The sequence below is a fragment of the Podarcis muralis genome, chromosome Z (assembly GCF_964188315.1).
Source record: "Podarcis muralis chromosome Z, rPodMur119.hap1.1, whole genome shotgun sequence".
Taxonomy (NCBI): Eukaryota; Metazoa; Chordata; class Lepidosauria; order Squamata; family Lacertidae; genus Podarcis; species Podarcis muralis.
The window spans coordinates 48,579,059-48,594,227 of NC_135673.1; the positions used below are offsets into that span (position 1 = coordinate 48,579,059).

At 48.3% G+C, this 15,169-nt stretch overlaps 1 protein-coding gene across 1 annotated transcript; it reads right to left on the minus strand.

Annotated features, from left to right (window-relative positions):
- Positions 1 to 1,078: 1,078 nt before the first annotated feature.
- Positions 1,079 to 4,480, minus strand: RAP2C (RAP2C, member of RAS oncogene family). The gene is made up of 2 exons (XM_077922726.1): positions 3,481 to 4,480; positions 1,079 to 1,398 (listed from the first exon to the last, which is right to left on the minus strand). Exons 1-2 carry the CDS (start codon positions 3,751 to 3,753, stop codon positions 1,120 to 1,122), a joined length of 552 nt encoding a protein of 183 aa, XP_077778852.1. The 5' UTR covers positions 3,754 to 4,480; the 3' UTR covers positions 1,079 to 1,119.
- Positions 4,481 to 15,169: the final 10,689 nt, after the last annotated feature.

Sequence of the window (15,169 nt, forward strand, 5' to 3'; positions counted from 1 at the left end):
TCCTTACACATGGGGCTAAATGAGGCAGCCCGATGGCTGCCATCAACTTGCATCTCCACCTCATTTTCTGCGCTAGTCTGCATCCTGCTGGTGCACTCATGAGGTTCCAAAAAACTATCAGTACTAACTATGAACTATCAGTAGCCCGTGCACCTTGTTAATCCAGTTACTAGGCACTGTTGCAAATAATGTGGTTTTGCCACTTATTTCCCACCTCACCAACTACTGCTGAAACTCCATTACACTTTTGCATAGCCTGTACGATCACATAAGGCACAGAGGTCCACTCTGCTGGTACCCAATGCAAGCACTTGAGGGCCTAACCAGTGGCTCTCCACCGAAAGGCAGGTGTATGCTTCAAGGCAAGTTAACTGAGGTGCTGCTGTGCATTCACATGATCCTCATTCAACTGGGGCAAGTTAGCAATTATTTTCTGGGCAAACTTGAGAGGGGCAGAATGCAAGCACTGCAAACAGAGGGCAGCAGCTTCAACCCTTTGCTACTCTGGCTAAAAGGCTTTTGAAAAGCCAGTCTCTGTGCAAGACTACGGGGAGCCATCAGCAATTGCTATAGACCACGCTGGGCTAGGTGAACCAACAGCCTGATGCAATGTAAGGCAACTGAGAACAATAGCAGGGATCTCCAAAGGAAAGCTAGTCAAACTCATTGCCAGAGCAAAAAATTCAGGGCGACAGCAAACCACAAGACATTGGTCAGATGTCCAGCAGAAGCCACCTGCCATGGCAATGTAGGCTGGCAAGAAACTGAACAAAGTGCGTTTCTGAGAGATCCAGTGGAGTCAAGTGCTTCCTTGGGAAGCACAAGTCTGAATCCTGGCCCAGGAACAAAGTTGACTGGACAGCCTAGGACAAGCTCCCTACACTGTCAAATGCGCTGCCACTCCTCACTTCTCAATCACAGGGTTGCTGCAAAAACAATGCTACTGCCCAGTTTGTATAATAATAATAATAATAATAATAATAATAATAATAATAGAAGACACTGTAGTCCACCTTGAGCCTAACAGCTCCCTCCTACCCTTGAGTGGTATTCTGCTATCCATGGAGATTCCACCAACCTGCTTGGTATGGCCATGATTGAGATTCTGCTTTCTCTTTTTCACTGGACAATACAAGTTGTACAACACTGGTCTTGCTTTTCAGGCAGGGATGCATAGTTCATTTGCCTCACGATCTCTGCAAAGAGTTCATCCACCATGGTCTTGCTCTTGGCAGATGTCTCCATGAATGGGCAGCCCCACTCCTGGGCCAGAGCACGACCTTCCGCTGACAAAACCTCCCTTTCCGACTCCAGATCCACTTTATTCCCCACCAGGATGAGAGGAACCTTCTCGTATCTCTTTACACGGACAATTTGGTCCCTCATTGGCTTGATGTCCTGAAGAAGAAAAGAAAGCCATTGAAACCCTCATGGCTGCAGCAGTGCTCAGACAGCAAACCAGTGCAACTGTGACCAAATGTTAAGCGATTTAGCCTACATGCCAGAAAGCAGATCTGCCTCCACTGAGAGGGCATGAAGTGACAGTTTTCATTTAGGGGGCAGAAATATCCCTGTGGGAATGGCAGGTTCAGGAAAGGGATTTGTGCTATGCCTTCAAGTATGTTATTTTGCTTTTAAAAAACCCATTTGTATATATTTTTGTATGAAGAAAGGTCCTTGTCAAAAACTGTACAACACAGGTACAAGAGACACATGAGAACAAAAAAGACAGATAGGCAGATGGCGGCATGTCAGAGGCTTGACAAACCTTCCAAGTTTCTGGGTCTGTAAGAACAAGGGGTCTGTCACGACACCTGGCAACCCATGTGGGGAGGGTGTCCACAAGTTGTTTTGCAAGCCTCCACTGGAGCATGGGGAGAGTGTGACTATAAATAAGTCACTCGGGATCTATGGGATCTTGCACACTTCTAAGGTACAGAAATTAAGTTTTGAAAGCTACAATTATTAATGCAATTGCATGGGAAGACTCACGCCTACTTCCTTTTGATTAGGAGTGCTAAAAAAAGACACACACACCCAGTGCAAGCGGGTCCCACTGCCCCACTTGAGGATTCAATAGAGGCTTGAGGTCTTGAGGGGTTATTAAGTTGTCTTTATGCTAGAACATGCAAGATATCATGAGCAGAGAAGAGAGGCAGCCAAGTGCAATAGAAAAGAAATGCCAAGGAAAGAAGCCTGGAATCAAGATAAGCATTTATCTAGCTATGCATCCACCACGGATATACTCCACTCTCTGCGTGGGTGTAATAGAGTCTGCCAAGAAGCTGGAGTCCACCCAACTCAGCAAGTTAGCTGGTGCCAGTAAGGAGTCTTTGCACAGCTCTTAGGGAGGGCCAGCTTCTAACCCTTCCCATGCATTCCTTCCCACTCCAGGTTATAGGAATCACTATTAAGATGCCCAATTGCAGCTCTGCATACTTGGACTTCAGACATGAAGGTTTCAATAGCATGCTCAGACTCCCCCCCCCCAAAAAAAAAATTATTATTGGGAACTCAAGCAGTTAAGAGCTAACTGGCAAAGACCAAATTGTTTTATGGTTGTGAACTGAGCGTATTTGAAGACTGCTACGTTACCTAAGCCACCACCAATACAAAAACTATTTTCACTCTTTAAAAACTCAGCAACAAAGCATCTGACATATCCTGACACAACTCACAACATGTCAATAGCTTTTAGCAATCAGTATCTGCAGTCATTCCTTCTGACCCAAACTGTCTTCTGTAATAAAGTGTGGTCAGATTTTTAAGTAAACAAGTTATATGAATAGATATTCAAAAACTTTTGTGTATATTTTGGTAAATAATGTTCAGCTAAAAACACAGTTTGGTGTTTTTAGCTAAAACCACAGCTATGGTTTTCCCAGTAGTGATGTATGGAAGTGAGAGCTGGACCATAAAGAAGACTGATCGCCGAAGAATTGATGCTTTTGAATTATGGTGCTGGAGGAGACTCTTGAGAATCCCATGGACTGCAAGAAGATCAGACCTATCCATTCTGAAGGAAATCAGCCCTGAGTGCTCATTGGAAGGCCAGATCGTGAAGCTGAGGCTCCAATACTGTGGCCACCTCATGAGAAGAGAAGACTTCCTGGAAAAGACCCTGATGTTGGGAAAGATGGAGGGCACAAGGAGAAGAGGACGAGATGGTGTTCTCAAAGTGTTCTCAAAGCTACCAGGATGAGTTTGACCAAGCTGCGGGAGGCAGTGGAAGACAGGAGTGCCTGGCGTGCTCTGGTCCATGGGGTCACGAAGAGGCAGACACGACTAAACAATTAAACAACAACAACAAAAAACCACAGTGCTGCCAAACTGTGATGGTGGATAACAGCTGCTTAAAGTCTAGTTGCACTCCTAACAGAGAAATATATTTTCAGTTGCTTGAGATTTTTGGGGAGAGGGGAAACGCACAAAAAGTCCTGGGGAGGGGGCAGGAAGCATAGATGAAACAGTATTTCTTACCTGGAAAGATTGTTGGTTCACCAAACTGTAAACTAGGATGAAGCCTTGGCCATTTTTAATGTAGAGATCACGCATGGAAGCAAACTGTTCCGTCCCTGCGGTATCCAAGATTTCCAGTACTGATGGGGAGCAGTCCACTTCAATCTCCTTGCGGTAGAAGTCTTCGATGGTGGGGTCGTACTTCTCAATGAACGTCCCGGTGACAAACTGCACGGTCAAAGCCGACTTGCCCACCCCCCCACTCCCTAAAACCACGACTTTGTACTCCCTCATGGGCGCTGGCGATCCCCCTGCACAGCATAAAACAGGGAGGGCGCGAGCCGGGGAGCAGCTGGCGGGCAGGTGGGCGCAGAGGAGGACGGGGAGGAGCAGCTGGGGCGGAGGAATGCCGAGTCAGGGGGCCGGCACGCCCCCCGAGAGGAATCGGGGAAAGCCGCGGGGAGAAGGGAAGCCGAGTGGGGAATCCTCATAGGGCTGGACCTTTTCCAGGGAGGCTCGCAGCTGCCTTTGCCCAGAGGAGGAATTTTATTGGGGGGGGCGGGCGGGGTTGAAGCCGAGGCGCGCGAAGGAGAAGGTGGGCTTGGCTTTCCTGAGAGAGAAGAGGAGGAAGAGGGAAGCTTCGCAAGGGGCTTCTGCCCTGGGGGGAGGGGCGGGGCGAGGGGGCTCAAGGCCGCGCGGGATCGCGGGGTGCGCGCGCCCGTGAGGCGCCGGCGGCGGCTGCTGCTCCTGCCTCCGCCGCCTGCTCCGTCCTGCCTACGGGGAGGAGCAGAGAAAAGAGCCCGCGAGGGGCGGCTCAGAGATGCCCTCGCCGGCCCGCCAAGCCTTCCAGCCCGGCCTCTCGACGCCCCCTCACCTGCGCCAAGCCCCGGCCGCCGCCGCCGCCGCCGCCTCACTGAGCCATGGCCGGCCGCCGCGCTCTGCCCAGGGGTGGGGAACCGCCCGCCTGCCCGGAAGGCTTACGCAGCAGTACCGCTCACACGGCTTCCGGGAGGGAGCGGAAGGGACAGTCGATGATGCGACACCGGGCGGAGGGAAAAGGAAACGGTTACGGCACCAGGGCGCATGCGCTATTAGCGACATCTGCGCCGGCGCAGGTAGACCGAGGCCTCGCTTCCGGCGTGCGAAACGCACTTCCGCCGCTCTGTCCACCCGCCTTCACCATGCGGCTCATTGACGTTTCTGGTTCTGTCTCCGGAGGCAGACGGGCGCCGACAACGACGTCATTTCCGGCTAGGCCGTTCAGAGAAAGCTTCCTCAGCGGATCGCAGGTCTGGCGAGGGAGGCGCCTCCAGTCCAGACCATGTCGGTGTCGCCACTTCCGCTCTGAGGCGCTGAGGTTTCCATGGCAACGCGGGCGGGGGAGGAGCTCGTCGATCATAGAGACCTTTTCGGAAGGTCAGATTCTCGCCCGGCGCGCCCGGGCGGACTTCCGCCGCGAGACACGGAAGACCCCGGAGCCCCTTAGGGCGGCGGCGGCAGCGGAGGGCGGAGCTTATTTGGCGCAGCGGCGGCGAAGGTTTGCTGCCTGGCCTCGCTGGAGCTCAAGGGGCCGCGCGTCGCCCCCCCAACAACCCCGCCAGGGAGTCCGAGGGGCCCCGAGGGGCTCCGTGGCCGAGCCGGGATTCGAACCTGCAGCTCTGAAGCGCAGCCCCTCCCCCACCCGCCGCGAGGGGTCCTTCCCAGACGCAGCGCTCCCTCTTTTTGAAATCACGCCGCGAGCGCTTTAACCTTGCTGCTGTAAAAGATAGCCGTAGGCGCGGGGGGCGCTGTGGGTTAAACCACGGAGCCCAGGAAAAGCGGTACACCAGCTCCCTTGGCCGATACAGCGAGGTGAGCACCGCAGCCCCAGAGTCGTCCGCGACTCAGGGGTCCCTTTACCTTTACATACATACATAATGCATACATACATACACATACATATACTTTCCATAGTTAACACCATACTCAAGGTGGCTTGCGGCGTGAAAAACATTAAATAAATACAAAAGCAGCAAATGTAATCTTAAATAAATGAAACAAAAAGTGAACCATCAAATCAAACCATTTCCATAAACATTTTAAGATTAGGGATACAATAAATATATCAAAAGCATCAACAATCCCCCTCCCCTTTGCTTTAGAGAAGTAGGCATTTAAGGGCATAGATATTTTGCACTTGTGAAAAATTGTCCCTGTGACTCAGTGTGCGTCAAACAATGCCACACCTTTGCACCAGTGGACCTTTCAGGGCTGCAAGATGTGTCATATCAAGCTAAATCTGAAACACCTCACAATGCCTTAATGTTTGTTTCACTTGGTTTGCCATCAATCAGAGTTCATAAACAGAACACCCAACAGATAATGGAAAAGGAAAAGGTTTTACCAGCAAGAGATGGGAACAACAGAATTACTCATAAAACACCACCCACACTCTGCCACCAAGGCTGGCCAACTTTTCATCTCTCAATAGAGAGGCAAAGGCAGAGATGCTGAACCACCATTGTTCCACTGGACTGGCAACTGAATCTTACTCCAACTCTGCAAACAGAACAAAATCCCACAGGACACCTGAGGGCAGGTTAAGAGACTCAAGGGTGTAATGGAGAGCAGCTGCTGCCCCTGTAGGTTTTCCAGGTCAGAAGCATCCCATAGCCTGAGATTCCAGGGCTTAAACCTGAGATCCAGCAGTGGCCCCTGGTAATGTCTTGGAGGCAGTCCCTGGAGGTCGACCCTAACTGGCAGAGGGGAACAGAGGAGGGCAAACCATCAAGTGTCTATGTATTGCAGCCAGCTCCTGTTGGGCTTAAAGTTGCAAGCTGCATGCACAGTCTTCTCAATTACTACTACTACTACTACTACTACTACTATCCCTCTCGCAATCTGGAGATTCAAGCCCTTTCCCTGCCACCTGGCAGGGGCCCAGGCAAACTTTTAAGCCCCTGCTACCTGAAGCAAATACTTCACTCTGCCTAATGGTGGAGATTGCTCTGCCAACAGATGGCTGGGGAAGGTAGACAAACGGTCTTTGGGACATAATAGCAACTCTCAAAATCATGCCCAAAGTTAATTCCCTGAGCCTGGGCCTTCATCCTGTCTCATGACTGGGTGCTGATAATGAAGAAAGTGCTCCCCTCCCACTCTTAGAGCACCAGAGGGACGTTTCAATACGTGCCACACAGCACCCATCTCTGCCTCTTTCAGTCTTCCTTTAAATTTTTTTGTTCATCATAACATTAAAACAAAAGAATAAAAATTTAACAAATGGTGTTACAATGAAAGCATAAAAACAGGATACAGTGGTATCTCAAGGTCCTCAAAAGCTGGTTTGGGCAAAAAGTGAGTCCCAAGTCTGAAAAGCTAGAAGCCTATTGCTCTAAGGTACCTTGAAGGCCATTGGTCCAAAAGGCTGGGGATGGGGAGTGAGGGGAGAATGGAGTCTTCTCTGTGGTGGCACCCTGTCTACAGGACAGATTCCTTCTTCAGCATGGGTGGGAATTTTTTCTCAGCTTGAAGGCCACATTCCCTTCTGGGCAGCCTTTCAAGGGCCACACGCCAGTGGTGGGTGGGGTTAGAGGCAAAAGTGGGTGGAGCAAGAAATGTACATTTGGTATGGTAGGCTAGTTTCATCACACACACAAACGCTCTCTACCAGCTCTCTATCCAGGCGACCAAGAAGCACGGTTAAGAGTCCAAAGACATAGCCTGGCCCACCAAGCACACTCAAGGATCAGTGACAGTTGTGTCCTGGGGAGAATCCTGAGGGTCAGATAAAGACACTGAGGTTCCCTACCTGTTTTACTAGTATGACTGGCACCATTGTTGCCATTTTGGCACCAGGCTAAGCCTTGTTTGCCCATAAATTTGACGTTTTGGCAGCTGATGATGGTCTTCTGTTTTCATCAGCTTTATCTGATGGCGCATTTTGGAATGCCTTGGAATCTGTAGAGTTGGGAGGAACCCCAAGGATCATCTGGTTCAACCTCCTGCAATATTGGAATCAGGCCCTAAAGAGTCCCTGGGTGGTCTTAAACGGCTCACCTTTTAGCTAACAACCAGATCCTTTGGCCCTTTGCACCTGGGTCTTCTCCCTTCCCCCTTTGAATGCAGGAACATTTGCCTGCCTCACCTGTTCTCCAATAATCCTCTAATATTAGACTGAGGCTCTGAGATTACATCCTCAAGCTCCTTGAGTACCCTTAGGTGCAGCTCATCAGGCCCTGGGGATTTGAATTCATTTAAAGTTGCCAGGTGTTCCCTTACCACCACTTTTCCTATCTTGAGCTGCAGCTCTCTCTTCAGTGCTGCCTTGTACTTTACTTTATAATTGGATCGGTTGTTTCTGCTTTATGTTCTGCACCCCGCTCTGGTATCTCTGTAGATGAAGGGTGGGTTAAAAATAATAATATGTTGAATGAATGATTAAATAAAACCTATAATCTTCCAGTCCAGATTGCAAATGCATTTTTCAAAAACCATCTGTTCTGTAGGGGTGCACCTTGGACTAAAGAACACAATGTGCCTCTCTGACGACATGCGCTTGTTGGGGAAATTATTGAAATTATACAATGAAAATTGAAATGTGTGTGAGAAGGGTTGAGCAAATTGCATAGCTGTCAACTTACAGATTTGAAAATAAGGGACCAGCAGCCTTGAAAATAAGGGACCAGCAGCCAAAATAAGGGACCTGCAGCCTCACCTGTTCCAGGCACTCCAGTCTTCCTGTCCTCCTGCAATCTGGTCAAACTCATGCTGGGTAGCTTCGAGAACACTGTCTAACCAACTTTGTAACCAGAGGTTCAACTGAATAGAATCTGAATCACATGCACCACAAGGCCTAAGCAGCCTCAACTTAAGATGGCTCTCCAGCCTGGCTTTGAACTGCAAAGTTTGCAGCAGCACATGCAACAAAATGGCGTCCAGCATTCAAAAAACCCCTCAGCTTGCATTAACTAGCCACACGCAAGGCATGCAAGCTCCACCCTCCAGTCATTCTTAGACTTCTTATTGGGTGAGCAACACAGCCAAGCAACACATTTGGAGCCTCCCTCCTCCCTGGCCAGCAGGGAGGGAGGGAGAGGAGCTGCTTCCTTTGAAATTTAAGGGACATCATTTAAGGGACATTTAAGGGACATCCATCAATAAGGGACAGCAGCGGGACATGGCGTTGGAATAAGGGACTGTCCCTTCAAATAAGGGACACTTGACAGCTATGAAATTGTGTTTGTAAGGGAACCAGGAGAGAAGGAAAAAGCAGCATGAAGGCAAGAGAAACTGTTGGAGGAGGAAGAACTTTGTTATGCCACATGGCTTAGCTGGGGGGGAAAGCTGTTATTTAGGAATACTAAAGGTATAAATATTGCTGTTTCTTTTACCTGGCACCTTCCTCTTTGCCTAAGGGTGGGTGGATTAAGTGGTGTCCATTGCAGTGCTAAATAAGTGCCTGTTAATTGATCTGACTTGTGTCTGGTACTGATTGGCCATCGGTATTGAGGAAACACCCTGATATTTTCCCTAACACCCTAGCCTTCCCCAGTCTGGTACCCTCTAAGTGTCTTGGACTATGCCTTCCACCAAACCCAGTCATCATGGCACTGTGACATTGGGGATGATAAGAGCATGGCTGTACTGGCAGGGGCTGATGGGAATTGTACTCCAAAACATCTGAGGGCCATCAAGTTGCGTAAGGCTGGCACATTCACTAATCATACCAGTTATTGACCCTGGTCAGTGTTAGCTCTGTACATAGAACATGGTCTGATACTTGAATCATACGATCTGCCAATTTATCTAAAGGAATAGTTCTCCAACACCTTCCTGCCCCCACTATGGACCACTTGGAAATTGTCATGTCTTGACAGACCATTTAATGATTTTCATGCCTGTTAGCATTCCATCCATCAGCATGGTGACCACACACTTGAGGTGGTAGGTTCCACCATAAGCAGCAGCCTCTCCATTGATGCTGAGCTGGACAAGCATATTGGCAAGGCAGCTGTGGCAATAACTTGCCTCTCCCCAGGGTCTGGGGAGAATGGGATGCTAATGTCCAATACCAAGATGAAGGCCTACAGCTCTTGCATGTTGAGCACAATGCTTTAGGGAAGTGAGTCATGGGCAATTTACATCCACCAGGAGCCATGTCTCAATGCCTTCCACATGTACTGTGTCAGGAAGATTTTGGGCACCGTGGCAGGGCAGAGTCTCAAACAAAGATGTGTGCTCCTAAGCCCACATTCCCATCATGTTTGCAGTCCCAAGCGATGTCTATGCTGGCTTGGTCATGAACATAGAATCATAGAATCATAGAGTTGGAATAGACCACAAGGGCCATCGAGTCCAACCCCCTGCCAAGCAGGAAACACCATCAGAGCACTCCTGACATATGGTTGTCAAGCCTCTGCTTAAAGACCTCCAAAGAAGGAGACTCCACCACACTCCTTGGCAGCAAATTCCACTGTCGAACAGCTCTTACTGTCAGGAAGTTCTTCCTAATGTTTAGGTGGAATCTTCTTTCTTGTAGTTTGGATCCATTGCTCCGTGTCCGCTTCTCTGGAGCAGCAGAAAACAACCTTTCTCCCTCCTCTATGTGACATCCTTTTATATATTTGAACATGGCTATCATATCACCCCTTAATCTCCTCTTCTCCAGGCTAAATATGCCCAGCTCCCTTAGCCGTTCCGCATAAGGCATCGTTTCCAGGCCTTTGACCATTTTGGTTGCCCTCCTCTGGACACGTTCCAGTTTGTCAGTGTCCTTCTTGAACTGTGGTGCCCAGAACTGGAAACAGTACTCCAGGTGAGGTCTGACCAGAGCAGAATACAGTGGCACTATTACTTCCCTTGATCTAGATGCTATACTCCTTTTGATGCAGGCCAGAATTGCATTGGCTTTTTTAGCTGCCGCGTCACACTGTTGGCTCATGTCAAGTTTGTGGTCAACCAAGACTCCTAGATCCTTTTCACATGTACTGCTCTCAAGCCAGGTGTCACACAGAATGGAAGATGGCAGGATCCTCAAAGACTTGCTCTATGGAGAGGTGCCTAACTAACATTAGGCAGGCACCATAAATGAACTCTTTTTACCTCCTGCCAAAAACATTTAGAAGCCTGAGACAGGTAGAACAGTGACATGTGTTTTAATCTGGCTTATCATTGATTATAGTTTTTCACTTATTGATTTTTCAAGTTTCTAAATAGTTTTTAACTTTTTAAAACTGATAATTTCATTACTTTGTTTTTGTAAACTGCTTTCTTTTTTACAATCAAGCAGTTTATAAGTTTTATTAAATAAAATAAATAAATAACAAGTTACTTCTGAGCATTTCCTGATTTTAGGAATAGGTTTTCCCTACCAAACCAAGTTAAACCTACAGGCAGTCACGGGCACCGACCTAGTTGGCTTTAAGAGGATTAGACACCTTCAAGGAGGAGAGGGCCGTCTACACTCTGCCTCCACGGCTGGTGACAGCGGTGCTTCTGAACACCAGCTGCAGAAGGAGAGAGGGCTCAAATCCTGCTTGTGCACCTGGTTGGCCACTGTGAGAGCAGGAATCTCAACTGGATGGGCCACTGGCCTGATCCTGCAGGCTCTCCTTTTGTTATTACTTTCCTCACACGAAAGTTCACCTCTGGTTAGCCTACCTTAGGTGGGACCTGGGAATAGTTACATTGTTGTTGCTGGAAACTCATGCTGGTGTCCTGCAAATGAGCCAGTGACCTGTAGATCCTTCGCTAACTTCTGCCCCCCTCCCTGCCCCCTTGTAGATCTCAGGAGCAGCAACTGTGGTGGTGGTGGTAAGAGAGTGGGCCATATCTGATTCATGGAATTCTGGAAAAATTGAATGGGTGTGTGTCACCTGGATTACCATCTAAAGTATTTAGGGGAATAAATGTATTTAAGAAGCTATCTAGAGTCAATTGGGGTAATGAATAGGGGTAATGGAAGCAGAATTGAATTGATTTGGAACAGGGTCTTTTGAAAATTTAATTGGGGTAAATGAACTGAAGAGGAGCTGATTTATCTAGGATGGGGTGCAAATTAACTGAAGAATTAACCAGGGTGATTTGGGTGAGAAATCAGTTGGTTTGCTAACTTCCAAATCTCCATCAGTATGTATACATTAGTATATTTACCTTTTATGCAACTTTGTGTCAGTGGCCCTGGGTCCCAAATCCTTTAAGTGCCTTTTAAAGCCCATTGTTTGCACTGAAACTTTATAACCTGCCTCCTTGTTCAGCTGCTATGCCTGGTTTTACCATTGTTAAGCGGCATGGATCATTTCTGCAGCCCCAGAGCCTCCATTATCTTACTTGTTGAAAAAGGGATACACCAGGTCTGGTTAAAAACAGATCTTCTAGTGTGGGAGCACCTGTTCTTTGGAACTCCCTGCCTGCTGATGTTAGCCTTCATTGGCACTTTCATTATACACCTTTAGGTGCCAGGCAAAAACATTCCCCTTTAACCAGGTCTTTGGCTGGTTGACATCTAATGCCCCTTTAAAATGTGTTGGGCTGTTTTTGGTTTTATTTTGATTATGTATGCTGTGCTTTTATATTGTGATTTTATCCTGTGAACTGCCCTGATACAGGTATAGGGCATAATGCAAATTTAATAATTAAATAAACATGGTGCACTAGTGAAAGGCACCACTAGTGCAACAGAGCTTTCAACACTCTCTTCTCTCTGTGCATCCCACAAACCAGCCCCAAATATGATCTGGAAGGTCAGGAGGACCCCCCAGAACAGCACAGGGTGGTGGTAAAGGAGAACTAGGGTTGTTCCATCTGGCAAATAGGAATGTTTGCACTGACAGAATGATCAGAAAAGATAAATATGGAAATTCTCACTGAAAAGTGCAATTTTTTTCATGCAGTTTATTTTTTATTTAAACACTTCTGTTTGGTTGAACCAAAGGTGAAGATGTTCTCTGGAAGGCCTGCAGGTGCCATCTTGGCAGTTAAGACAGGTAAGGTAAAGGGACCCCTGACCATTAGGTTCAGTCGCAGATGACTCTGGGGTTGCGGCGCTCATCTCGCTTTATTGGCCGAGCTTCCAGGTCATGTGACCAGCATGACTAAGCCACTTCAGGCGAACCAGAGCAGTGCACGGAAACGCCGTTTACCTTCCCACCGGAGCGGTACCTGTTTATCTACAGTGGTACCTCGGGTTAAGTACTTAATTTGTTCTGGAGGTCTGTTCTTAACCTGAAACTGTTCTTAACCTGAAGCACCACTTTAGGTAATGGGACCTCCCGCTGCTGCCGTGCCGCCGGAGAACAATTTCTGTTCTCATCCTGAAGCAAAGTTCTTAACCCGAGGTACTATTTCTGGGTTAGCGAAGTCTGTAACCTGAAGCGTATGTATCCCGAGGTACCACTGTACTTGCACTTTGACGTGCTTTCCAACTGCTAGGTTGGCAGGAGCTGGGACCAAGCAACGGGAGCTCACCTCGTCATGGGAAATCAAACCGCTGACCTTCTGATTGGCACGTCCTAGGCTCTGTGGTTTAACCCACAGTGCCACCCACGTCCCTGTCAAGATAACCCAGAACTAATTGGCAGTTGTGGGACTGACCTCATATATGTTTATGTATTCACTCCCTTTGATATATGCTAATTGGCTTGCTTTTATGCTGTGCATTTGCAGAAAAGTGTAAATTAATTGAGAACACAAGGTGATCCCTCAGTGCTCTTTCTCAGGTGATTGTAACAAAGACCTTAAGCAGGGATAAGTGCGACCCCTGAACTGCTGGGGGAGCAAACTTTGAGTTTTGGGATGTAGGAATTGTAGCCAGGCGTCATTATATTGCAAGAGCCGGGGTTTCTCCCTTATTGTTGTTGTTTAGTCATTTAGTCGTGTCCGCCTCTTCGCGCCCCCCCTGGACCAGAGCACGCCAGGCACTTCTGTCTTCCACTGCCTCCCGCAGTTTGGTCAGACTCATGTTTGTAGCTTCGAAAACACTATCCAACCATCTCGTCCTCTGTAGTCCCCTTCTCCTTGTGCCCTCCATCTTTCCCAACATCAGGGTCTTTTCCAGGGAGTCTTCTCTTCTCATGAGGTGGCCAAAGTATTGGAGCCTCAGCTTCACAATCTGTCCTTCCAGTGAGCATTCAGGGCTGATTTCCTTCAGAATGAATAGGTTTGATCTTCTTGCAGTCCATGGGACTCTCAAGAGTCTCCTCCAGCACCATAATTCAAAAGCATCAATTCTTCAGCGATCAGCCTTCTTTATGGTCCAGCTCACTTCCATACATCACTACTGAGAAAACCATAGCTTTTACTCTACAGACCTTTGTTGGCAAGGTGATGTCTCTACTTTTTAAGATGCTGTCTAGGTTGGTCATTGCTTTCCTCCCAAGAAGCAGGCGTCTCTTAATTTCGTTGCTGCTGTCACCATCTACAGTGATCATGGAGCCCAAGAAAGTAAAATCTCTCACGCCTCCATTTCTTCTCCTTCTATTTGCCAGGAGGTGATGGGACCAGTGGCCATGAGCTTCGTTTTTTTGATGTTGAGCTTCAGACCATATTTTGCGCTCTCCTCTTATTAGGATGAGGGTTACGGGAGGCTCTGGTTTTGCTGGTTTAAAGACCATAAAGCACCCTTTAGTCTCTCTCTCTTCCTGTCTGTACTGAAATTCCAAAATGCTTTGTTTCTTTTTCAACAAGAGATCCCCACAGCAGAATATCATGGAGCACTGCTTATCTCAAATGGGGCTCACACCTTTAAGCAGCTGGTGGATCCAAGATTTCAGGTGAGGTGGCAACATAAGCCAGACACCAGGTCCGTCGAGATTATTCCCAGGACAGGCCCCATGTTCAGCCACATCCTCTTCCCAGGCCACGCCCTCCAGCCCTGCTTCGCACCTGGTTCTTTTGCCCGGCTGAGATACATCCTCCGATAACGACTCTTACTTTGCTTGGGGAATGGAAAAGTGTGTGTGTAAAGTAGCCTACCTGCACAAAAGCAAGTGTTACATATATTGCTCCACCCACTTAATGCTCTGGCCTCACCCACCCTTGGCATGTGGCCCCCGACAGGGAATGTGCCCCTCGAGTTGAATCAGGTTCTGCACCCCTGAATTATGGATAAACATGGGCCTGCAGAGGTGTAGCCCCATGAATTGTTTGGAGTCTTCTACAGGCTGTGCCTCTTTGCCGTTGACTTGAACTCCAGTAGGTTTCTGAGAGGGTTAAAGGGTGCCTGTCCCAATCCTGTCCTTCTGTATGAAAACTGCCAGTTACTCGAACTCTCTGCTTCCTTCACTTTAACCATCCAGGAGCCTCAAGGGAACCGTGTTCTCCAAATGCTAATGTTTGGAGGGGTATGTGCTACATTTAGAGCAGGCTCAGCTGTGGAGCAAGGTCTCCTCTGTGGTGGCCTCCAGGTGGAACTGTTAAATCAAGCAAAAGTTCCACAGTCCTAAGTTGAGACCCTTCAGAAAGGAGTATGTGACCAGGGCCACCCCAAAACACTTTGCTGCATGATAAGGACAAGATGGTGTCCTAACCCTATGCCCATTCCACCCGTAGATGCCAACTGGGCTGCAGCTGAATGTTAGTTCAACACCAGCAATGGTGTTGGCTTAGGGGCCACAGGGCAGGCTGTGTGCAGCACACTCCCTCTTAACACTTTGGTGCTGCTCCCCAGCATCGGCTGCCTGAGGCAACCACCTCATTCTGCCCAATGGCAGGGCCAGCTTTCTGTACGTTC